At 39.2% G+C, this 26030-nt stretch overlaps 1 protein-coding gene across 5 annotated transcripts; it reads left to right on the top strand.

Annotated features, from left to right (window-relative positions):
• Positions 1–206: 206 nt before the first annotated feature.
• map3k15 (mitogen-activated protein kinase kinase kinase 15) lies at positions 207–25785 on the top strand. 5 transcript variants are annotated; one of them, XM_037757273.1, is made up of 30 exons: positions 207–842; positions 3551–3690; positions 4219–4242; positions 4454–4534; positions 6052–6245; positions 6536–6704; positions 6814–6920; positions 8057–8227; positions 8322–8434; positions 8696–8855; positions 9061–9211; positions 9306–9413; positions 10933–10982; positions 11321–11416; positions 11563–11650; positions 11760–11893; positions 12722–12849; positions 13166–13296; positions 13383–13488; positions 15499–15656; positions 15766–15925; positions 16713–16908; positions 18263–18437; positions 19561–19746; positions 20748–20853; positions 20999–21242; positions 24166–24278; positions 24367–24473; positions 24561–24637; positions 24947–25785. In XM_037757273.1, the coding sequence occupies exons 1-30, from the start codon at positions 524–526 to the stop codon at positions 25038–25040; spliced, it is 4086 nt and encodes a 1361-aa protein (XP_037613201.1). In that variant the 5' UTR covers positions 207–523; the 3' UTR covers positions 25041–25785. The 5 variants fall into 5 exon arrangements, with proteins under 5 accessions (XP_037613201.1, XP_037613198.1, XP_037613202.1 ...); XM_037757270.1 differs by having other exon boundaries at positions 208–842; positions 15766–15949; XM_037757271.1 differs by having other exon boundaries at positions 524–842; positions 15766–15949; positions 16713–16890.
• Positions 25786–26030: the final 245 nt, after the last annotated feature.

Below are 26030 nucleotides of genomic sequence, written 5' to 3'. Positions count from 1 at the left end.
GACTGCATGAAACTGTTACTGATGATACTTTAGACAGTTGATCAGCAGTAAAGTGCTCTGTTTTTTAAGAATGCATTATAGTTCAGTTAAAAAACTGCACTGTTTTTAGCAATAACAGGTTAATACTGTTGAAATCCTGCTGTAAATTAACAGCAACTGTTTACAGTGTATAGACCATAGTGCCAATGTCGCCCATGAAACCAGAGTGAGAGGTAACTTCTGGGTGCATGTTGTTTTCTCCCCCTCTCTCTCTCCACATGTCCTCCTCTCCATCCTGGATCTAGTCGGATCCAGTCTGGGTTAAAGTGGACTTCTTGGTGCGAGATAATGAGCAGATGATGTGAGTTAATGAGGCGGAGAGGAACAAACTCAGACGCGCTGCTCTCAAGCTGCGACAGGTGCGCAACAGGTGAGCGAGAGGGAGCACGAGACGAGGAGATAAGAGGACAGATTAAAGGAAGTAACAGGAGGAAGAGGCGGACAGTGAAGGAAGGAGATAAAGCAGAAACACCAAGTTCCCGGTATGGATACTGGGCAGAGCTCGCAGGTCTCAGACATGGGAGGAGAGCACTCCGCCGGGGTGAGCGTGGTGGACCGGGACCAGAGGGACCGAGAGAGGACCGACGTGTGCAGCCCGTGTCCGCCGGCCAAGCAACGCTCTCTGCGGGTTGTTTACGTGCTGAACGACGGTCTGAAGTCCGTGATGGCCAGCAGCCCGGAGTCCGGAGCGCTGCAGAGTCTGCAGAGCGCCTGCGACGCGGAGAGCGCGCTGCTCACCACCTTCACCTTCGGTCGGCTGGACTTTGGAGAGACGTCGGTGCTGGACAGTTTCTACGATGCAGGTAATGAAATGCATGACTTTGGGTCATCTACAAGTGAAAAGATAAGTTCAAAATGCGTAATTTATCTTGAAAAGTCATGTTGTGCGCACAAGTTTGCGTAAAAGTTGTTGAATGCATGTTGAAGTAGTCACTGAAATGCTGTTGAAACAACAGATATACTGTGTGCAAACTATCAACATCAGGTAATGAAATGCATGACTTTGGGGTCCTTTACAGGTAAAAAAAAAAATACGAGACGTTGAGGTTAAAAATGGGGTTATTTATCTTGAAAAGTTTTACGCATAAGTAAAAGTTGTTTCAACTGCATGTTCAAATAGTCACAGAAATACGATACGATACAACTTTATTGTCAGTTTGCACTGAAATTCATTTTGCATCCATAGGCAGCTCAGTTTGAGAAAAAGTACACATCCAATAGACATCCTGTTACCAGAGACAGACAGACAGACAAGTAAGACCCATCAGACATAAAAAACAAAACACATCACCATTATTCATACATAACCCATTACAAAATGACCATCTGTCCTCTGGATTTACATCTCTTTAGCAGCACATTCATTACTAGAAAATGCATTTCCTGCTGAGAATGCATGGGAATGCTGACAGCTGAAATTTATTGCAAAGCATTGCTGAAAATGCAGAAATGTGAAATGACTTGCCTAAAAATGTTAAAGCTCAAATGCATTGCACTGCACTGCTGAAAACCCTAGAAGATGAAAAGTACAACTGGCAGAGTTGGAAGCTGAACCGCATTACCTAAAGAAGCTAAGAGCTGAAATACATTGCTAGAAAAGCTGGAAGCTAAACTGTAATACTGTCAAAAGAGGTAAATTTGAATTTTCCCGAATAGGCGGAAAGAAGAAATGCTTTGTATGTATATCAAACAGATGAACTGCATTGCTAAACACAAACAGAGACAGAGAGAGAGAGTGTATCCTGCAGTTTTAACCGTCTCCCCAGGACAGCAGGACTTTGGGTCCTTTACAGGTAAAAAAAAAAAAAAGACATTGAGGTTAAAAATGGGGTAATTTATCTTAAAAAGTCATGTTTTATGCATAAAATGCATAAAAGTTGTTTCAACTGCATGTTGAAATTGTCACTGCAAACTTTATGCATTTAGACCAGTAAATCACCAAAGTCCTGCTGGGAATTTACAAATTCTCATATGTGCAGTATGACTATTATTATAAGGCTAACTCACTCATCTCACAGATAATTACTCCCACACAGCATCATCTTTCATCCTTCCAGCTTCTAGTGTGTTTTAGACAGAATATTGTTATTAAATTAAATTATGGTGCGTTTGAGTGACAATTTCAGAACTATTTAAAAAAGGTTTACCTTTATTTATTCAGGAGAGAAAGAGTGACAGTGTGGTGGAGTCTTCTGTGGTGTGTGTGAGTGTTTTATAAAAAGGAAGATACTGTGATTGAAAAGGAAGACATTTAAAGTCTCAGTTCCACAATGACTCAGAGTGAAAACCTGAGAAACATGAAGCCTTATCTGCTGCTAATGTTGAAGCATTTTTTTACACAAGAAGCATTTAAATCAGGCATGTTTATGGACAGTATTAGAAGATAGCAAGATTGCCATGAATTGTACTATAGTCTACACATTAGTAGGCTATAGTGCTATAGTGTAGCCTAAGACAGTAAGTATGGCCAAAATTAATACGTTAATTGAAAACATTAGAAGCCATAGCATTGCAATATTTCAATAATTATTTAAAATCAGACTACATCTATATCTGACTCTTTATGTGGCTTATCATTTATTTGCTAATACAATGACTAAGATGAAAGAATCTATTTGGTTAAAAGGTTGAAATATCAGTGGATGATGGAGACAAACAGCCACAAAACCTCTTTTATTTGTCTTTTAGATAGGATGTTTGGTTGCTGCTTGGTATAACAGGCTCAATAAAAGCATGTTATCAGTTTGAGTCATAGCAGGTACAACACAGGTGTAATTATTAACATTAATTATGGCTCAGCGCCATTCAAGTTCCCAAGTAAACCACAGAGCCAGCATGCACAATGCAGGGCGGGACTGGTAAACTGTGGTTAGCCTGACGTGACATGTCTGAGAGTCTGCTGTGAGAGACGTCTTTGTATACACAGTACATGATGTTAACCTATAATTAACAGACAATTAGATTGCTAATATGAAATGCGTGTTTAATATCCATGCTAGCGGTGTGGCTCACTTTGACTAAAATATCTTGGAAGGATTTTTATGAGGTTTTGTGCAGTTCCTGCCCTAAAGTGGATGAATCTTAGTGACTTTTGGTGATCACTCGACTTTTTCTCTAGCGCCACCATGAGGTTGACATTTGTGTTTTTTTATCGATGTGTTGACAACCTGAGTATAAAAAGCACAGAAGCGAAACTGGTGCTTTTTTTGACAACCGCCGCGAGTAAAACTAGTGAGTAGTTAGAATCCTGATCCACACTCCAGACCAGCTGGTGGCAGTAATGCACGATGGTAATGCACCATAAAGTTGTTTGCCAATCGCCATAAAACTCCAACAACGAAGAGTATTCCCACTTTGCTAAGGTCAGAGGTCATGGATGATGGATCAGATGCTCGCCTTAAAGCCTGCAGTGCTTCAGAGTGTCTTACTCAAGAGCTGATAGTTTGAGAGTGTTTTTCTGTTGTTGTCACCCCCTTTATGTTCATCCTCGTGGTCGTCTCCCTCCTTCCAGACATCGCGGTTGTTGACATGAGCGATGTGTTCCGGCAGCCGTCCTTGTTTTACCATCTGGGCGTGAGGGAGAGCTTCGACATGGCCAACAACGTCATCCTGTACCACGACACCGACCCTGACACTGCCCTGTCACTGAAGGTACTCCCACACACACATGCACCTCTTTGTATCTCCTGTCGGTGGATTCAGAGTTCATGGATGCCATTCCTTGGCAGCTCCTTAGAACAAAGTGAACCACTGTGTTATTTACAGACTAGTGTGTGTGTGTGTGTGTGTGTGTGTGCATATTGGTCAGTGTTTGTGTGAAGTACATGTAGCAGCTGTTTGAAGTAGTAATGTGGCAGTACACCTCAAGAGTACACAAGAAAACACACTGTAGCTCTGCTGTCCAGTCTTTAAATCCATTCTCATTACAGCTGCAACGATTAATCGATTAGTTATCAACTATTAAACTAATCGCCAACTATTTTCATAATTGATTTATTGGTTTGAGTCCAAATTCCAGCTTCTTAAATGTGAATATTTTCTGGTTTCTTTACTCCTCTATGACAGTGAAATTAATATCTTTCAGTTGTGGACAAAACAAGACATTTGAGGACGTCCTCTTGGGCTTCTTTCACAATTAAGCCTTAATCCTCATATGCTCTTTGTTTTGTCTCCTTACAGGACATGGTGGCACAGAAAAACACAGTAAGTTGATGTGTGTGTGTGTTACAGTGTGATTTATGTGCACACACTGTCTCGCGCTATTTGTGGAATAATGTTCGTGACAAATGCCGTTCTTCTTCTCACGTACAAATACATGCAGGACATGCTTTCACTCTGTTCTCTCTCTCTCACACACACGCACACATTCATCTTTTAACATATGTACTGTGTGTTTATCTGTGTGTGTGTGGAGAAGGCCACTCGTCCTCCAGCGGTAGGTTTTCCCTGGGTTCAGTTGCCTCCAGAATACAGAGGCTCTGGAATGCGTAATAAAGTAGGTACACCAGGGCATGCTGGGAGATTTTCTCACAGACTAATAATATTAATAAACATGGAGGAGGGGCTAAAAAAAACCACCCTGACCTCGCCATGGGATGTTGTGTGAATAACAAAGTAAATGCCATAACAACAGCATGTAGCTCACAAAACCAAAGAAGGATAACGTGAGTTTTGGACACTCTGATGATGAGTATCTCAACTTAAGCTGCTGTGAAATAAAACCACTATTTCTTCTGAGATGAAATGATAAAACTTGTGGTGCTCTGCTCTGCAGAGGAGGAGGTCAAGTTCACATATACTACATTCAACATGAGCTGCTCATCCTCTAGTTTATAGTGATGCTGTATTTTGGTTCACTCTCCTACCGTTGTTTTCGGACGCAGGAGGCAGAGAAAAAGCTCTAAAAACCCACCGTACACGTAAACCTGCTCAGCAGCAAACAGCAGAAGTTATGTTAAAGGAACAGTGTGTATGATTTGGCGGCATCTAGTAGTGTGGTTGCAGATTTCAACCAACTGAGTACCCCTTCGCTCACGTCACCCTTTCCAGGACTGGTAACGTGAGCGTGAGTGCAAAACCGTGGTAACGCAGTTCACCTTGTTCAGCGGCCATCCTTACCATAATAACACTACTTTAGGAGCAACTGAAGTCAGACGGTACCAGGGTTTTGGACTCACGTTACTGCAGTTTCACAAGCCTGTTGAAGAACTACGGTGGCCTTCAGGTAACGTAAAAACGTGAAAGACTCTCTCTAGAGCCAGTGTTTGGTTTGTCCGTTCTGGGCTACTGTAGAAACATGGTGGACTCCGTAAAGAGGACCTGCTCCCTATGAAGATATACAGTACGGCTCATTCGCTAACAAAAACACAGCAAGTTTCAGGTGATTATACACTAATAAAAACATAGTTATGAATATTATATTCCATTTCGGCTATTAGATCCCCGAAATGCTATACACTGTTTCTTTAAGCTACATGAGATATTTTCATATCTGTGAAAATAGTAGATGATATTTTTAATGGTAATTTATTTGCCAGTGCTTTTAAAAATAATTTAACGACATAAACTTTTCAAATAACACAACATCACAACAAAAATAAAGACCAAAAGACTGACAAAGAAAGAAAAAGAAAAGAGATGTAAAAACAAAGAAAAAGGAAATAAAAAAGAAACGACAAACCACAACAACAAAAAGAAATGGTGTTGCAGTGTGCGTTGGTTCTTGCTGTTCTGGATATTTAACAGCCATGTGAGCCTCATTAATTTAGCTAACCTTTGCTGATGTTGTCATGATGCTACCAAACAATCTCAGTAGTGTACTGATCCTCCTCATTAATCACTATAATCCTCAATCTCTCCATCCCTTCCTCTTCCTTGTCTCCTTCTACACCTGGCATCAGCATCCGGCCTGCCTTTTTATCTGCATTATATTTATAAGCGACTCCGGTACTCACAGTCAAATCTGAATCCTCTTTTTTCTTTGACAAAATTTGTTTCCTTTTCTCCTTCCAGGCATCCAGTGGTAACTACTACTTCATCCCCTACATAGTGACTCCTAACCACGAGTACATGTGCTGTGAGAGTGACGCCCAGCGCCGGGCCAGTGAGTACATGCAGCCCAGCTGGGACAACCTGCTGGGGCCGCTCTGCGTCCCCCTGACGGATCGCTTCACCAGCCTGCTGAAGGACATCCACGTCACATCATGGTGAGACACATTTTAAAACATGAACCTGATCATACACAAGTTATCGTATTAAACTCACGTGTAGGTGGGAAGCTTCATTGGCTCCAAAATGCAGCTGCAATTCATGTTCCGTTAGCTTGCATCGTAACTCTCTCTTGCAAAAACTAAACCCACAAGTATGAGTAAATTGTTTTTACTCCCAAAAACTGGGAGACGATTGGTTATAACCTCTTTTGGGTGAAATCTGCCCATTAATTACCCTGTTTTTCTATCATGCCATTGTCTCTCCTTTTACTGTGTGTCTTCTGCAGTGCTTCCTTTAAGGACACCCTGCTGAATGACATCAGGAAGGCCAGAGAGAAGTACCAGGGAGAGGAGCTGGCCAAGGAGCTTTCTCGCATCAAACTCCGAATCGACAACACGGAAGTCCTCACCCAGGACATCGTCATGAACCTGCTGTTTTCTTACAGAGACATACAGGTACAAACACACAACACAGTCTTATTATGGAGAAACTGTATACAACAACATTATATATATAAGTTGCAAAACACATACATTAAATGATTTCCCCTTATGTGACCACCAGGACTACGATGCCATGGTGAAACTGGTGCAGACTCTGGAGATGCTGCCGACTTGTGATCTGGCCACGCAGCCCATGATCCAGTTCCACTACGCCTTCGCCCTCAACAGGTAAGCTGGATTCAGACTCAGGCCTAGAGAAGAATCCATGCATAGTTTACACACAGGGTACACTGTTTATACAGTTAGTTATTTACATATTTACATGTATGAATACTTATTCAGTGACTTTAAAACAGTTGCAATAATCTGCTGAATATACCTCTGTGGTTTTCACATTTACCTTGGTCTTAATCATCCTAGTTTCTGATTGGTTAGTTCAGTCACATGTGAGTTAGGAACAAGGAAGTGTTGTTATTGTGAAGCTGATGAAGTGGGAAGAACAGTAAAGTCAAAGAAGTGCTGCTGAAGACAGTTATCCGTCTTCATCCGGCTGTTTCTTCTCAACAAGAGTGATCTAACCACTTCATATCAATCCTCACGTTACAGGAAGCTTTTACTACCAAACATTTTGGCCCTTTTTTTTGTGATGCTAAAGTCATAACTTTTTATTTTTTCATCCATCAAATTCATTGCTAACATTCAAAGCTTTCATTCCCTTTTCACTAACTTTTCACTCTTTTTGTTTGAATCGGTGGCTTTACTTTGGACACAAACATTTGCAAGGCTTTGGATAAGTGCACAAATTAATTATAGTTAGATATATTTATTGATCCCACATGGAGGAAGTAGGTGTCTATTTTTGATTTTTACCTTTACATTTAAGCCAAATCGGAGAGTCCCGTAGAGTCAAAACAGAGTCACTAGCTGCATATTTAATTGAGTTAAGACCAGATTCTGACTTTGTGGCAGCTGTTTTACTAAATAAAGGAAATTATTATCCCATAAAAATGTACAATCTTTGTAAAAAACAGCATGTAAAACTGTCACAAAGAGACAGGCATCTAGTTGGAAAGATAAATCAAGTTAAAGGTACAGTAACTGGAGAGGTCAAAGCTAGCTTTAAAACAGCGAACTCTACATTAACTTTTTTTTCCCCTAGGTGTAAGTTTAATTGAAAAATACCCATTTTGATGAACTTGGTAATTCAGTTTAATATTCCATATACTGTAACCAAATGAGGTTTGGCTTAGTCATTTATATGATTTAGTGTGGTTAAGCTATCTTTAAATCACATATTTAATGATATTTATGTATTAAATTGTGGATTTTATTTAACGTTAATGTACACATGTGTATGTGTGCAGGAGGAACAGTCCTGGTGACAGGGAGCAGGCTCTCACAGTGATGCTGCAGGTGTTGCAGTCGTGTGAACATCCGGCGCCGGACATGTTCTGCCTCTGTGGACGGATATACAAGGACATCTTCCTGGACTCCGACTGCAAGGACACCAAAAACAGGGACAACGCTATACAGTGGTGAGAATATACACATATACTTTAATGCACTCTAATCTCTTCCACATGCTATCATAAATATGTAATCTGCATCTTATTATTTGCATTATTATAGGTACAGAAAGGGCTTTGAGCTGCAGCCGACTCTCTACTCTGGTATCAACCTGGCTGTCCTCCTCATAGTCGCTGGACTACAGTTCGAGAGCTCCATTGAACTGAGGAAAATAGGTACCAAGGCTTGATTTACCAAGCCAGTAAACAACTCGTAAACCAAGCTGGAACTGTCCGATACGAATATTTTCAAATGTGTCAGTTTCTTTAAATGGCCCATTGTTTACTGTATTCATTGTTCAGTTTCAGAATATAAACACATGGTGAAATTGTGTCTTTTGGGTTTAGTAGAGGTCATCCTTTGCAGTCTAATTTAAGCTCGATGGTATTTATAAATATTCTACAATGTTTTCACACGTATAATCTGATGTTTTAAAGGTGTGAGGTTGAACAGTCTGCTGGGGCGCAAAGGTTCCCTGGAGAAAATGAATAACTACTGGGACGTGGGCCAGTTCTTCACCGTTAGCATGCTCGCCAACGACATCCCTAAAGCTACGCAGGCCGCCGAGAAGCTCTTCAAACTCAAGCCGCCTCTCTGGTAAAGACATTCACAGAAAAGTATAGCTAGCCAAACCCCCTTCAAAAAATCCACAATTTTGGCTCTTATTTGTGTGATGATGTCTTTTTGATTAGAAAATGGTTCCTTTTTTTCTTTCAGTGACCATACGCACAAAAGTCAAAAATACTAACCAAAACATGTGAATTATTTTCCATTGATTTGTCTTATGTGTATTTTCTTCCAGGTATTTGCGGTCGGTGGTGCAGAACCTGCAGCTGATCCAGAACTTTAAGAAGACGACGGTGGAACATTCTCCTCATGGAGAGAGACTCAACTTCTGGATGGACATCATCGTCGAGGCCACGCAGGGCACCACCAATCGACTGCGCTTTCCAGTACGAACACACATAGGCTACGCAAACAAACACACTCGATCAGATCATATTCAGAGACTCGTGTTAACATGTCTTTTATCTCTTTGTGTTACAGGTGTTGATTCTGGAGCCAACTAAGGTTTACCAGCCCTCCTATGTGTCCATTAACAACGAGGCTGAAGAGAAGAACGTCTCTATCTGGCATGTTTCTCCTCCCGAAACGGTAAGAACATCATCTTCTTAACCACATAACCCCTCATTGCATTACACCATTGATAATTAACTGTCGCTAAGTGCGTTTTCATCCACCTGTTTTCATGCACATTTTCAATATGCGCATAAAGTATCACAAAATAGTTTTCACGCCTGGCTAAGTTGGAAAAGATGGTGTATCGATGGAACCATAGAAAGAATAAATCATGACGCGCATGAAGTATGTGACTTAAACGTTACTCAAGCTTCCCCTGAAGAGATAAAAAAATAGCGACAGAAAAAAACACATCAGCCATATATTCAAATGAATACATAAAGCAAATAGAAATGCCATATTTCCATGACTTTTCTACATGTTTTTTTTCCACCGTTTGAGGTTTGACTGGCACTCTTTCTTTACAAAATATGTATTTAGTCTTTTTCGAGAGCCTAGCTAGAATACAAACAAACAAGAAAAAAAAAAAGAAAACACAAACGGACACAGCCAATCCTGGGTAGTAACAATGAACACAGTCATAATTTAATTTATTATAAAGCAGTTTTTCTTTAAAAAAAAGTGTATATACCAAAAAAAGGAAAATACACAGCAAGGTGCTTTACATTGGACACAACACATTAGTCTGTAGCTTGAAAAAATTTAAATACAGGGTCCCAGATCTTACCGAAAACAACTCCTCTATCTTCATTATAAAATCTCAGTCTCTCCAGATGTAGCTCCAAGGATGGATGAGTGGATAAAGTTCCCAACGCTACCCAAAAACCAGCGATAAACAATGAAAGATGCTTTTCCAGTATGTTTAAAGTTTACTGCATTACCAGAAAATAATGTGTCAAATTACTGATCATAGACTTAAATCGATTACAAACAGGTGAAACATCAGCTGTGTGACTGGCGCTCTTTTAATTACATCATCACGTCGTGTCCTTTTATTCTTGGTTTAATGGCACCCGACTGGAGAAATCAACATCCTAATATTTGCATAACGGTACTGGATAGATGTTGTGGAATTTCTGATACACAAGTTAACTCAGTCAATAAGAAGGAAGAGGCCCCGGAGCTGTTGATGTCTTACACAGAAGGTTTATTGAAGCTTGATCAAGGAGCAATTATCAGGTCTCCACCATTGATGTGCTCTCTGCATGAAGGCCTCACGACTCTGCCCTTTCCCCTGAAACAGCAGCTGTGTGAATGGCGCTCTTTTAATTACATCATCTCGCTGTGTCCTTTTCTTCTTGGTTTAATGGCACCCGACTGGAGAAATCAACATCCTAATATTTGCATAACGATAGTGGATGGAAACCTGCAATAATTATCATTTTCTTTTGCTGATTTTTCTGGAAATTCAGTTAAAATTTGCGCTACATTTGGATGGAAACCTGGCAACTTTTATCAAAAAGGAACATCGCATACGTGCTTTCTCCTTCTGCTCCTCATCCCTTTTTAAAATTAGACTTTGAGTTAGTCCTGCTTGAATGTGTGACCGTTCTGCACAACTGTGAAATAAAAACTTAATTTGCTTTCATTACAGAAAGGGATCCATGAGTGGAACTTCAATGCAATGTCCATCAAAGGCATCAGGTATGAATGTTATTTTGGAGCTGAATAAGATGCAAAAGTTTCCAAACTGTTTTGCATTTTGGACATTATGCAACTAAAACACAAAACGTGTTATTGTTTATTTGGGTTTATTACTGTACGTGGTATAAAGTTCAGTTTTGCTCATAAAATTTGGTTGCAAAGTCCTACATGTATATATAATAAAAACAGTTTTCACATGTACAATAAAACATTTAATGGATGATTTAAGAGTACATATAAATATATTTTTTAATTGTGTCAGAAGATGTAATTTAACAGAGAAAGAAGAGAAAACAATTTATTTAAGTTTTCATCTACTCCAACTCTTCTGTCTGCAGCATCAGTAAGTTTGATGAGCGGTGCTGCTTCCTCTACGTCCACGATAACTCAGACGACTTCCAGATCTACTTCTCCACTGAGGAGCAGTGCAGTCGGTGAGGACACACACCTCTAGATGTGTCTGTGTAGGTGTGTGTGCTTGTCTGTGTTTGTGTTTGTACAGTACGTATGTGCGATTGTATTGCAACATGGTGTTACGGTCATGAATTGGAAATAATAATGTTATAATGTCGTGTTTCAGATTCTGCTCCATGGTGAAGGAGATGATATCAGATGGTACGGGGAACGCTGTGGAGCTGGAGGGGGAAGGAGACGGAGACACACTGGAGGTCATAAATATAGACATTATTTTACAGTAAATATTTATATTTATAGCTCTAGGGGCCAGTTGCATAAAAATAATAAATAATAATATTTATGTTTCTGTGTGTGCTACAGTATGAGTACGACACCGATGAGACAGGGGACAGGGTGGTGTTGGGGCGGGGCACCTATGGAGTGGTGTACGCTGGGAGAGACGTCAGCAACCAGGTCCGAATCGCCATCAAAGAGATCCCTGAGAGAGACAGCAGGTAGGTGTTTGTGGAGAAAGATGATGATCAAAGTTTGCCATTCAAAAAGTTGTAGAAAAATGTTTTTCCATTCTATTTTACAGTCACAGAATTGACTGTTCGATGAAGAAATCGAACTTGTTAAAATTCATATAAGTGCACATAAACAGCATTTCAGAGTCATGTTAAGAGAAATAGTGATATAGTCTTGAAGAGTAACTTAACACCAGATGTTTGGATTATGGGACAAGGGATGGTAAATGTTATATCTTATGTGTTAATGAATGTCTTACTCTTACAACACCAGGTTGTTTGTCCTAGTTAGTTATGTAAAAATAGGAGAATGTGAAGCAGGTTGATGCTGTAACTGGACAACGTATCTTCATACAATGCGTTCTCCTATGAATGTCCAGCAACACGTGTCTATTTCCACTCGTGACATGCGTACAGGCTTTTCAAAATAAACATCTGTCTTCACAGGAAACAACTTTAAGTTTAAACAACAAAACTACTTTATTAGGTTTAGGAAAACATCGTGGTTCGGGTTAAAATAACTACGGAAGTGGCGTTACTTAAGTACGGATGTTACGTGACAAATCAATGTTGACTTCTGGTTCAACTCGAGATACACAACCAGTGGTCTCCTGGGTTAAAGTCTGGTGTTTTTTAGGACCCACCCATCCATCCCGACCTCCTCCCTATGTGGAATTTGTTGTTCTTTATACCGATTACGTGGATTACATACTAATTGATTTTGTGTGATAGATATAAATTGCAGTGCATGCATTATAAGCAAAGGGAAAAAAGTATTTATCTTTGGTTCATTCTCTCTCTCTCTGTGTGAATTAGGTACTCCCAGCCCCTTCATGAAGAGATTGCCCTCCACAAGTACCTGAAGCACAGGAACATTGTTCAGTATTTGGGCTCCGTTTCTGAGAACGGATACATCAAGATCTTCATGGAACAAGTGCCTGGAGGTGCGTTTGTACCAGAGAGAAAGATGGTTAAACAACAACACAGCTGTGTGAATAGGACTAGTGTTTGTTCAGGAAACCCTTCAATCCTTAAAAGTCCTACTAGAACAGTTCAAAAATACTGTGTCTACTTTGTGCTTTACTGATAATTTCATCCTGCGCAGGTAGGCAGATATTCTTGATTCATGATGGACGAGTTGTCTGTTTCAGAGATCGATGCTTGTGACCTCTCTGGTTACTGGGCGGTCTCTCTAACTGCTGGGTCATCTTCCCATTTCATGATTAAGGTTTTGGACACTCCTTCTCTTCCTTTCTCCAGGAAGCCTGTCAGCGTTGCTGCGGTCTAAATGGGGCCCGCTGAAGGAGGCGACGATCATCTTCTACACCAGACAGATCCTGGAGGGGCTCCGGTACCTGCACGAGAACCAGATCGTCCACCGAGATATCAAGGTACAAGGAAGCACGTCGAACGAGACCTTCGTACAACACAGTCTGTGGTTCGATCAAGTGTAACATCACTGCTGTTTCTCCATCAGGGTGATAATGTGCTGGTGAACACCTACAGTGGTGTCTTGAAGATCTCAGATTTTGGTACCTCGAAGCGGTTGGCAGGAGTCAACCCCTGCACAGAGACATTCACCGGTAAAAACTTCTTCTTCTACAATACATTCAGTTGTTGTCTCGCTAATATCTTGTACACAAAAACATACATTTTATTATATATATATATATATATATATATATATAATTTATAGATTTTGCAAATTTCCCCACTGTGGGACTAATAAAGGAATTTCTTTTCTTATCTTATTTGCCAAAAAAAAATGGGACCCATTTTCAATCACATATCTGGAGGTCAGAGGTCAAGGGACCCCTCTGAAAATGGCCAAGCCAGTTTTTGTTCCTCAAAATTTAGCGCAAGTTTGGAGCGTTATTTATCCTCCTTCGCGACAAGCTAGTATGACATGGTTGGTACCAATTGATTCCTTAAGTTTTCTAGTTTCATATGATACCGATAACTAGATACCTAAACTGAGCCCTCTACAGCCTACAAATCGCAAGTTGCGTTAATGCGTTAAAGAAATTAGTGGCGTTAAAATAAATTTGGGTTAACTTTGACAGCCCTAATATATATATATGTGTATATATATTTATATACACACACACAGATGTAACCAAGTAGTAAAATTAAATAATTAATAAAATTCAACAAGGGGTTCTTTGAATCTTGATTCATGATGGTACCTCCACGGAGCTCCAGCAATGTAACAGTGACTACATTTACATGCACAAAATATTCAGTTTTTTTTTTTTAACTCATTATGAAAAAGTCAATATTCCTACAAAGCTACACATGGTATGGCTAATGAAAATGAATATTCCACAAATATTCCCGTTTACATGCAGCCGTGCATACTCCTATTAGCTCCAATAACCGGTGGCGGACTTGTTGGACCGTGCAAACGCAGCCTCCCTCTTTCATTCCTTCAACCACCTTCTTGAAATTTGCGTATATCCAAAAAACTGTTGATATCCAAGTCTTTCACAATGTTTAAAAGCAGGTGTGTTTCTCCTTCAGACCAGAAATGTGGGCTTTTCTTTTGGGCATGCATCTCTGCAAACTGTTGTTTAGTTGGTTTGTGTAAAACACAAACAGACAAGAGGCCACGTGTCGCAAACTGCCGCAAAAATTTGTGGTTTTAAGACAAATATTTAACATTAAAATGATAAAATCCACCCTTTTTTTTAACATAAAAGTGACACTAAACTAAATTATCTCAAAAATAACACTGTATACCACCACATAAAGCTTTGTCTAATAGAAAATAGTAAACTGCTCCAGTAATGGCATAGAGAGAGAGAAAGAAACCGCACACATCATAAGACAGTAATTCAGTCTTGAATGCGTAAATGGAGTCATTGAAATGTTGCAGTCTATGAGTGTAAATAACAAAAAGACCCTCAAAATGTCAAGAGCCACTATCAGCCTCTATGGAAACACTCAGACACACGAGCGTGTACGAACGTGCGTGTGCACGCATACGAACATTCACATTCATTGGCCATCTGGCCTTCTCCAGCAGCCAGCGAGGTGTGTAATTAGATTAGCTAATCAAGCAGAGGCAGAAGGGTGTTTACCTTTCATTAGCAGGTGTGTGTGTGTGTGTGTGTCCTTATCTGTCTCTCCTCTGACTCCGTCTTTTTATAGCTCTCTCTGTCTGTCACTGTTTACATCAGCATTTGGAGAAGAACACAAATGCCAAATCTGCTCAGAATTCCTGACTGCAGACCAAATACTCAGAGATAGAATAAAATATAATTCTTCTTTGGGACTAAAACAACTCACGTCTTCAGGGTCATGTCTGTATTTCAAAAGCAAATGGTAAAAGTACACGGTCTGTGTTTAAATGTGAAACATGTACACACTAGTTACAGATTTGTTCTTTTTGGAATAAGACCTCCAGTGAGGTTAAATCTGGCTTTGTAATAAACTTTTAGATAAGATCCAGCTTTTGCCACGTGTCCAGATTTCAAAATGTCATCGTCATTTTGTGAGTCGATTTGTTGACATTGAAGCTAAATGATTTGATTGCCTCTCCTTATCTTTTAGAAATAATTATCCCATGTTACCATCTGCCTCTCTGTTTGCAGGTACTCTGCAGTACATGGCTCCAGAAATCATTGATAAGGGCCCTCGAGGGTACGGGGCCCCGGCTGATATCTGGTCCCTGGGATGCACCATTATAGAAATGGCCACTGGGAAACCGCCCTTTCATGAGCTGGGAGAGCCGCAGGCGGCAATGTTTAAGGTAGGTATTGAATTAAATAAAGACACGGAGAAAGATATATTTATTATATTAGTTTTAAATCTTTCCAGACCGTGGATTTCTTTTGTGTGACCGTGGTTTTGTGTTTCAGGTGGGCATGTTTAAGATCCACCCAGAGATCCCTGAGTCCTTGTCGTTGGAGGCCAAGTCGTTCATCCTGCGCTGCTTTGAGCCCGACCCTCACAAGAGAGCCATCACCTCGGACCTCCTCAGAGACCCTTTCGTCAGACACAACACCAAGGGCAAGAAGAGTAAGATCGCCTTCAAACCATCAGGTTATTTCATACACACATCTACACAAACAAAACAATATAGTAACCAAAAATCTCTCAAACAATTTCTGTGGGATGTTCTCATAGATAGATGGATAACTTTTTTTGTTGTCATAAAGATAAGTTTTATTAAAGTATGCCCAATTTACAGCACAATTTCAATATGTACAGTAAGATACATAAACATTTCCATTAATGCATGAGAAAATAGACACACAAATGTACTTGTAGAAAATAGGTTGATTATAAACATAATAATGATACATCAACTAAACATATATATACAAATAAAATAGTGATAATGACATATATAACATATTAGTAATAATAAACCTAACCTATAATAAAAGATAACATTAAATAAATAAATAAAAAATAAAGTAAATAAATAAATCTATCATAAATACATATGAAAAAAACTTTTAAAAAAATAATACAAATTAGATAATAAGAATTTATCGCAAACTATTTTGATTGATTAATTGGTTTGGTTTATTGAGTTATGGACAAAACGAGACATTTGAGGACGTCGTCTTGGACTTTGGGAAACACTCATCGTCATTTTTCAACATTTTCAGATATTTTATAGACCAAACAACTAATCGATAAATCGATAAAATAATCCACAGTTTAATCGACTATAAAAATAATCGTTAGTTGCGGCCCTAATAATAATAAAACTAAAACAAAAAACACACACACTTGGATACACATTAGTATTAATATGCACACAAGTGAATGCATATGGATCATTTTCATTTTGCAGACTATATCCACAACGTGTCGCTGCCGGTGCAGCTGCAGTGCGAGGCCACCGGGAGCAGCAGCAGTGAACACGGCTCCGTGAGCCCCGACTGTGACTCCAAACAAGATGTTTTCTTCGTGAAGAAGAAAAGCCCTGGCTCCGAGAACCTGCTCAAACCCCCCATCTCCAACTACTTGAGGTGTGTATGGAGTTTCAGGTGAGCGGGGTCAAGTTTATAGATTTTAACAGGAGATCCAAAATTCAGAGGTGGGGCTCAGATTTCTTAAATATCTTTTATCTCAGCTGCTACTATTTTGCTGAATTTGTATAAAAAAATGATCACTGATGTTAACCTGGCTAGTTAATAGCTTTCTTTGAACCCTTTTGAACTCTGCGATAGAAGTGATCCACCAGTGCTTACATTGGTATTTTTGCTTATTGTGATGTCATTTCTTGGAGTATCTTCAAATGTTTCATATCCCTAAAATCTGTACAACCTAAGCTAAAACATTATGTCAGTCAATAAACTATAATAATTAATGAAAGTATTTCAAAAGATTTCTAAATGCAGAAACATGAACAAAATGTATTTATTAACACTCCATAAGTTATTTGAACTATATGCACATTTTTTAGTTTTTGAGATCTGCTCATTTTTATGAGAGTTTTGATAGTTTTGTTAGGTTACGCACATAACTTAACGTAATGACGTCATCACAAACTTACAACATGATGACGCTAAAGACAACAAGTATGAATGCTCTATTATAGTTTTTATTTTGGGATCGATATAAACAGGATTATGCTAACAACGATGACCCGCTTCCATTTCGAGGCAATGCTGTGGCGCCAATGAGTGTTGTCACAACGTTTTGTACCACACGTAACGTAATGACATCACCACGAACGTACAACGTGATGACGCGAAATACAGAAGTCTTAGCTTTCTGCTGTAGAAAGAATTGATGCTCTAGCTATTATGGTTTTTATTTTAGATCGATTTAAACAGGATCATGCAAACAACATCATGCAAACAACATGCTTATTCTGAATGCAAAAAGAATGTATTATATACTCGTACAATATTAGAACTATGTGTTACTGCAGACTAAATCCTGCTGGGACAGTCCAGATCATGTGAGAGGATGTGAATGAATGTGCATGTGCATGTGTGTGTGTTTTGGTGGCAGGTGGCCTTATTGAGCCCACAGTGTGCTCCACTGCCTTTTACAACACTGATATAATGAGCTCTGATAAGTTTACAAGCTTCTGCTGGCGGCAGAGCACACACACGCACCATCACACGCACACCTGCAGATGCACAGACACAAACGTTTGCGTACGTACGTGCATGACCTGCCGCGCTGACTCATGCTGCCTTGGCACTTTCCTGGGCACACATAGTAGCCAGGAGAGGCTTGTATCTGTAAATAAACCGGACGGCGCGTCACGCTGTTGTAAATCAGTGTGTTATTTTATATTGCAGTGAGATCACTCTCTCTGTGTGTGTGTGTGTGTGTGTGTGTGTGTGTGCATGTGTGTGTGCGTGCATGTGTGTGTGTGTGTGGCAGTGTTCCAGATGAGGGTTCGGTGTCGGAGGACCGCAGTGCCCCCCCCTCCCCTGAGGACAGGGACGGCGGTCTGTTCCTGCTGAAGAAGGACAGCGAGAGACGGTCCATTCTGTTCAAGGTCCTCAATGACGACCAGGATAAGGTCATCTCCAACCTCAAGGAGAACCACATCCAGGTGTGTTTGTGACAAACTAACTAACACATTAACTGCGTAATCATCCACACCGGGAGCCGTATTCATAAAATATAGAAATATATAAACTAAATGAGTAAAGTAAGTAAATAGATCTGTAAATAGTCCTCCTCCTATGCATAGGATTATAATATTTCTGACATTGGCAACTCCTAGTTTTAATAGCAAAAAAGAAGATATGCTGACATGCCAATAATATAATAATATATAATGATAATAATAATAATGATAATAATATAAATAAAGCAATAACAACTAATTCTTCTCCGCCATTGAAAGACAAACAGGGAGGTCTTTTTCGAGGAATGGTTCAAATGAATGACGCACATTAAATCTTTAATTGCAAAGACTAATAACTACCAAGAAAAGTTTTATGTCCGGTCTTACCTCATTTATGTTCAGTACTAATGTGGTATTTTATTTATACTTTGTGCCCACCATTTTTTACTATTTTTATTTTATTGGTGTGGCTTATTTATTTTATTTTAACCATTATATATGTGTCCAGATTTGTTTTGTTTTGTTCCGTTTGCTTTGCAACCTGTTCTATATTGATGGTTGTATTGTGTTGTATTATGTTGTTTATCTATTGGAAAACTTGAATTACAAAAGACAAAGCAAATTCCAATAATTTTGGTCATTAAAAGTTAAAGAAAATATAAAATTTAGAACAGGTTTTATTCATTAAAATGGTCGTTAGCAGTTTCTTTCAGGTCACATTTATTACGGCATCAATTCAGTTGAGTTTTCTAACCCATTATTAAACTCCCCTTGCACTACTGAGTGTAAAAATTACAATCACATGACATTTCCATGTGAAACCTTCTGATACTACCACTAGGGGGCACCAAAGTCAGACGTTTGAGGACAAATTCTCATTCAAGAGGCTTTCAATTTGTAATATTAGTTGTACCTGAGAGTTTGTCTTTATGCTTAATGTGCAGTGTCTTTAACTTTGTAAATTTAGTTCCGTAAATCTTTATCACTACATTGAGACATTTACACTGATGGGCTCAGTAAGCTTAAATCAGTGCTTTGCTTTAATTCAATTGGATTTCTGTATGTAAATGTTTGTGTGTATATGTATGTGTATGTGTATGTGTAGGGCAGTGAAGAGCTGCAGCTGTCCGTCGCACACATCAAGCAGATCATCTGCATCCTTCGAGACTTCATCCATTCCCCGGAGAGGCGCGTCATGGCGGCCACCATCTCCAAGCTCAAGCTGGACCTGGACTTCGACTCCACCTTCATCAACCAGATACAGCTGGTGCTCTTTGGCTTCCAGGACTCTGTGAGCACACACATACTGTATATACACACAGCTGGAAATTCAAGCTCATACTGTACATGCAAGCTGTTATACAAGGAATTCGGCCTTTTTAATTGATGGTTGGTACATTACAAAACACGGTGCATAAATGGCACACTAGGTGCATGACAGAATGTTAAAAGACCCCATCAAAGGGAAAGTACACAGATTTTGTTGATATTTGCGGAGCTAGTAGTCATGGTCACCGTCTGTGATGAGCAAAATACAAAGAAAAAGCTCCTATACATACATATAACACATGTGCAAACTATAGTAGCCTGATACAAATAATTAAATTAATTAAAAACAACATTATTAAACATCTGTAATAAGGCAATATTTCAGTAACATTTCTAAAATGAATTGTTCTGATTTTATAGCAGAAATCACTGCTGAGTTTCTATACACTAAGAAATGAATCACTATTACGTGTAAATATGATGTTTATCCAATACAGAATTCTTATAAGTTATCAAACACTTTATTTTCTCTATTTTATATCAATTTAAAATATAAAAAAATAGGACTTCCTGTTTGATATTAAACCAGACATTAGTGGCTTTAGTGGTTTAGTAGTCTGTTTATAAAGAAACATAATATTATGTTAATCATGTTGTCATATTACTTAATAAAAACGCAATACAAGTTGGATTTAGTGCTGTGACGCCATCGACACATGTTGCTGATGTCGGCTTCTTTTTCATTTATCAGAACGTGTCATAGTGATAAATGTCGGTTCAACCGGTTTGCATAAAATCAAACCGGTGTAAGCTCCACATACCGGACCAGAACGGCAAAACCAGAAATCGACCCAACTCTACTTCCTGTGAACCAAACCTAATGGTTTAGTTTCATCCAAAATGAAATCCAAAAAAGAGCTAATTTGACTTATCCAGACATGTCCAACTAACTCGAGTGAGTCTGTAGTTAGAGAATCATCCTCTGAATATCTGTCCTTGTTTGTTTGTGTGTGATGTTCTCAGGTAAACAAAGTCTTGAGGAACCATCACATTAAACCTCACTGGATGTTTGCGATGGATAACATCATCCGCCGAGCGGTGCAGGCTGCAATCACCATCCTCATACCAGGTCAGAAGCCTGGCCTGAGCTTTTACCGCCATCTAGTGGACACATGCACAACTTCCTGTCCATCTGCATGTTTGCAACTTAACATTTACTCTTTAATATTTATATAATATATTACAAGTAATGAGTTTACACATGCCTTTGACAGAGCTGCAGACCCACTTCGGCCCGGCGTCAGAGTGCGAGGGAGCTGAGAAGGAAGACGAAGTGGATGAAGAGGAAGCGGAGTTCATTCCTGTTCTAGCTCCTCCTCACGCCGACGACCCCGGGACGACACCTGACCACGCCCACTCCGCGGCCATCACGCTAAACTCCGCTCCCTCCCAGGAGCATCAGCGCTCGCATCATCAACTGGGTGCACAGCTGGGGCGGCTCAAACATGAGACCAACAGGTAAAAACACACACACAGTTAAGGATTAGGAACACATAAAGCTAAAGACGTGGGAATAATACAAGTTTACACAATCAAAAACTACATGTCAATCAAGTTGTATGGTGCAGTTTCTCCTATGATGTGGTTACATAAAGTGAGGGAGTGCCATTCAAAGATGACAACACATACATACCGTATTTTCAAACACACACACATGGAAAAACTGTTGTGAGCACACTGTATAAATAAGGTCATGATGATGAAATTGTACTCGTATCGATGGAAGAGACAGAAGGAACGGAAGGAACGTGTGCCAGCAAGCACAGACACACCCGTACCGTGCAAACACACAGGCATGTATGTCACGAATACAATAGCTACAGGGCTGCGTGTGATGAATGTCACTAGATCCCACAGGGTGATAATGAAACAACTGGGTCATAACAGTGGAAGTGAAGGTGGAAAAACCTCAAAAGCGAAATCTTACCTGATCTTTACCGTATTTAAGCACTAATATAACATCTAGGTGTTACCATTTTTTGTTTTATTATACATTTCTTAACCAGGTAAATGTCTCAGTGAAGTTACATTTTCTTTTTTTAGGACATATCTGGCAAAGACAGCTGCATAAGAACAGCGTTGTGTCAATAAAGACAATGATATGGAGCAATACAAAAGCTCATAGAGATTATTCAACATTTAGAAAAGGTGATGTTAATGCCCTGCACAAGAGAGAGGCTATCTGGATTTTATACTTTGGACAAATTATTATTAAAATCAGCAAAACAACTGATTGCAACACTTTACTTAAAGCAAGGCTAATTCATACATTTCAGAAGATTCTGATTTCAAATCAGTTGACATATCTGTTTTAAAGGGAAAAAACATTTTGTTAAAGAGTGGCCTATCATGAGTTGGATTCAAGCCATATTTAGTTACTTCGTTTATAAAAAACATTTGGATTTCCATCCATCCATCTATTTTCTTCCGCATTTCCGATGCCAAGACGCGGGGGCAGCAGGCTTAGCGGGGAATTCCCGACGTCCTTCTCCCCAGCAGCGTTTTGCACCTCGTCCTGGGGGCAGCTCTTCCTCTTTCAGATTTCAAGATTTTATATTTTCCTGCCAACCCCCAAAATATGATACTGTAGGAGAAGCAGCTATTGCAGACATAATAAACATGCCAAAGTCTTCACTGATGCCAACTAGACACATGTGATCAAAGGATTCATTAAGTGCTACAACTCTTTTGTCTTTTAACTCCTGGAATGTTCCTGTACAGGTAGATGTAATGTTGGCAGGACTAGATGGAAACTAAAGAGGAGATTTGCATAAATATGCTGGCAATGAGGAATATTGCTACTCGAACTACACCCCCACAACAGTTGAAATAGAGGTGATACCTGAGTGCAGTAGAGAAAGAGATACCTTTTTAGATATCTCCCAGAGCACCTGCTCCTTTTTTGTAACAATTTTGTTTTGTTTTAAACAATAATTATCAGTTTTTTTAATCTAAAATGAATAATTATCAATATAATGTCATAATGTAGCCCCACCTTGCTCTTGGCCTACAACCACACACCTGTAGCTCATACGTGTCTTTTTCCATTGAAGTGTCTATGTGTGTTTTTTTTTTTACCCTGACGAATGCTTTTAGCCGAAACGCATTAGTGTCAGTCATTCATTATTAAACACTTCTGCTTTTGCTCAAGAGGCTCAAGAGTGCTTTCGATTTTTCTTTCTTTCTTGTTTGCATACCTCATGGTCTCTAGCCTGTGTAAAATGTTCATTTTATTTCCTGCTTGAACCAGTTTTGAAGCTTTATTAAGATATTAATCTGAGATCATCATCGCATGTCGCTCTACTTTTCCTATTAACTGGGACTCGAAGCTACAGTCAGTAGCCAAAAGTGGTGGAAAGTACCTCAATACATTTATTTAAGTGCTGTACTTTAGTACAATTTTAAGGTATTTGTTCTTTACTTGAGTATTTCCATTTTTTGCTACTTTATACTTCTACTCCACTACATCTCAGAGACAAATATTGTACTTTTTACTCCACTGCATATATTTTATAACTTAAGTTAAGATTAATAATACAAAATATTATCAACAAATACATTATTATGTATTAAATTGGATAAAGATAAGACTTTATTGATCCCTTGGTGAAATTCACAAGATAACGGACAGTATATAAAATAAAAAAATAAGCTCCACCTTTACCAGCTTCAACATTAAAGTAATGTACATTTTAATACATCAATCATTTTAATTTAATTTGATTTAATTTAATTTGATTTAATTTAATTTAATTTAATTTAATTTAATTTAATTTAATTTAATTTAATTTAATTTAATTTAAAGATTCTGAAATGGGCCATTCTGCATAATGAGTTCAGTATATTTCGATGTTAATACTTTTGTACTTAAGTAACATTTTGAATTCAGGAATTTTACTTGTAACGGAGTATTTCTACACTATGGTATTACTACTTTTACTTAAGTAAAAGATCTGAGTACTTCTTCCAGCACTGGCAGCTATACAGTTTGCCAGAGTGAACCGTCACATTCAACACAACACCCTTAAAAAGCTGAAATGTTCTTCTCCTTCTGTACAGGTGTTGGAAGAAGACTTCGCGGTGTCTTTCACACTTGTCTGGTTAACATTAATGTTCCCATTTTTATTCCAGTGTTTCATTTCAAACACACTTTCTGACAGGAAGTTGGATTAACCAGTTTGCTAGTCTTACATGTAGGGCCAGACAAAGTGTAGGTGAGATTTGGAAGATGTGTGTCGGCTTCTTCTGTCGGCCTCGTAGTTACTCTACAACAGTATAATTGCTGCATACATTTCTATCTATTTCCATCTACACCATCCATCCCAGCCCTCCGTGCTGTGAGATTTAATGCTTACTATAACAGATGTCACTGTCGCTGCAGGCTGCTGGAGGAGCTGCTGCAGAAGGAGAAGGAGTACCAGCAGGTCCTGAAGGCAACGCTGCAGCAGAGAGCACACGATCTGGAGCTGGTCAGAGTCAGACACAGACCACCAGGTAGCCTAAACACACCGATTAACTGATTGATTATTCTTCTGTTTGTGCTTCTCTTCTACTCTAACTCTCTGTTTTTTTTTGTTTACAGACATTTCCCCTCCCTCCATCTTCCACATCCCAGCAGACCACGAGCCGGACAAGCAGCTCACTGATTGGCTGAAAGAGCAGGGGGCAGACGCCGACACCATAGATAAGGTTGAGTCTCTATTGTCTATAAGCAGCACCACAGCACATTGTGTTTAATGTGGTTTTAAACTGATCGCTGATGTGTTGTATTTGTAGTTTGTGCTGGAGGAATACACACTGACCGACATTCTCAATGACGTTACCAAAGATGACCTCCACTGTCTACGTCTACGGTATGTACTCACCATATCTGTGAATCCTGTCACAGCACATTTTGACAGAAAGGAACATCAAATCAAGCTACTCTTGGCGGCTGACAGATGTTATTCATGATTATTCATGATTAATCTGTTCCCTTTTTTTTACACAAGAAGTCTTTTAGTCAAAAAACAGAGAATAAAATGAAATGTTAACACAATAAGACAGATAATAGGAGTTTAAATCAGCTTCTGAGAGTAGCTGAAGTAGGTCTTCCTCTCTGAAAGATGAATTTTGACGCCACCATACATTAATATATCATGATTAATCCATCTTCCTCTCAGGGGTGGAGTCATCTGCCGCATCTGGCGGGCCATCCAGCGGCACCGAGAGCGAGAGAGGCTGAGGGACGACGAATGCACCGAAGACGATGCATGATGGGATACAAGGACTACAACTTCTGGAGGACTCTGTTTGCCAGAAAACACGCACACATCTGCACACTACAGTACCAGCCCTGCATGGCGATCTCTCTTCTCTATCTCTCTCCACAGTGCCTTTTCATGTTGTAGTCTCTGCGTCGTATGTACTGAATCTTTGTTTGACTGTTGATCTCCACACAATGTCAGACTGGACCAGACCAAAGCCCTTTAGTGCAGGCACTACTCTATGTATCTGTACGTGCATTTAAATGTGTATGTGTGCCACCATGTGTTTGTTGCTTGAGGATTTTGAAAGAAAAGCAAACATGGAAATGGTCTCCAGGACCTTTAGACTGATCTGTCTTTCAGTCCCCTAGTTTTTCAGCCAAATTGTAAACTCATTATAAAACAAGAAAAATGTTCTTGTTTCAGGTTGAATACTTTCATCATCTACTGGATAATTATCCCAAAACTGTGAAAAGCTAATGCACAAGTCTCATTGAAAACAATCTTCATCTAAATGCCTTAAACTTTGTAACATAAACATAATGTAGCAACATGCACACACATCATAACTGCCTTTACATTTGTATGCATGTTATTAAGATTTCCTTCATATTCTTAATCAAGTTAACTATTCTTTTCACCTCTCTGTGTACCTGTATTTAAATGTATGTGTTTTTTATTCCAACTGTTATTTGTATGTGATTGTTTGTTTCATTGATTGCTTTAAAACTGCCATAAACCTGGATATAATGAAATTGTTTCCCATTGTTTTGTTGTGAACTGTTAGTAGTCAGATATATGCACGAAATTAAATATGACACCAGTTTTTCCCCTTGCAAGGGCATTTTCTGTGTAGTAGATTTGGCCTTTTATACTCTTTAGGACAATACAGAGGCGTTCAAATGGTCTCACAGAGATATTGAAAAGACAGAGTAACTTTAGACTCAGTGAGACTGTACTATCTTTCTGGTATTTTACACAAAGCTCAATTTACTGCTGT

The sequence above is a fragment of the Sebastes umbrosus genome, chromosome 21, assembly GCF_015220745.1.
Source record: "Sebastes umbrosus isolate fSebUmb1 chromosome 21, fSebUmb1.pri, whole genome shotgun sequence".
Classification (NCBI taxonomy): domain Eukaryota; kingdom Metazoa; phylum Chordata; class Actinopteri; order Perciformes; family Sebastidae; genus Sebastes; species Sebastes umbrosus.
Note: the sequence above shows the minus strand (reverse complement) of the source record. Positions and strands in the feature narration are given on the sequence as shown.

What these genes read in the sequence shown, in the direction of transcription:
- map3k15 (XM_037757270.1), top strand. Translation starts at nt 524, where the DNA reads ATGGATACTGGGCAGAGCTCGCAGGTCTCAGACATGGGAGGAGAGCAC. An exon ending in ACACTGCCCTGTCACTGAAG is followed by an intron (nt 3,691 to 4,218) that starts GTACTCCCACAC and finishes GTCTCCTTACAG; the next exon opens with GACATGGTGGCACAGAAAAA. An exon ending in GAGACGGAGACACACTGGAG is followed by an intron (nt 11,651 to 11,759) that starts GTCATAAATATA and finishes TGTGTGCTACAG; the next exon opens with TATGAGTACGACACCGATGA.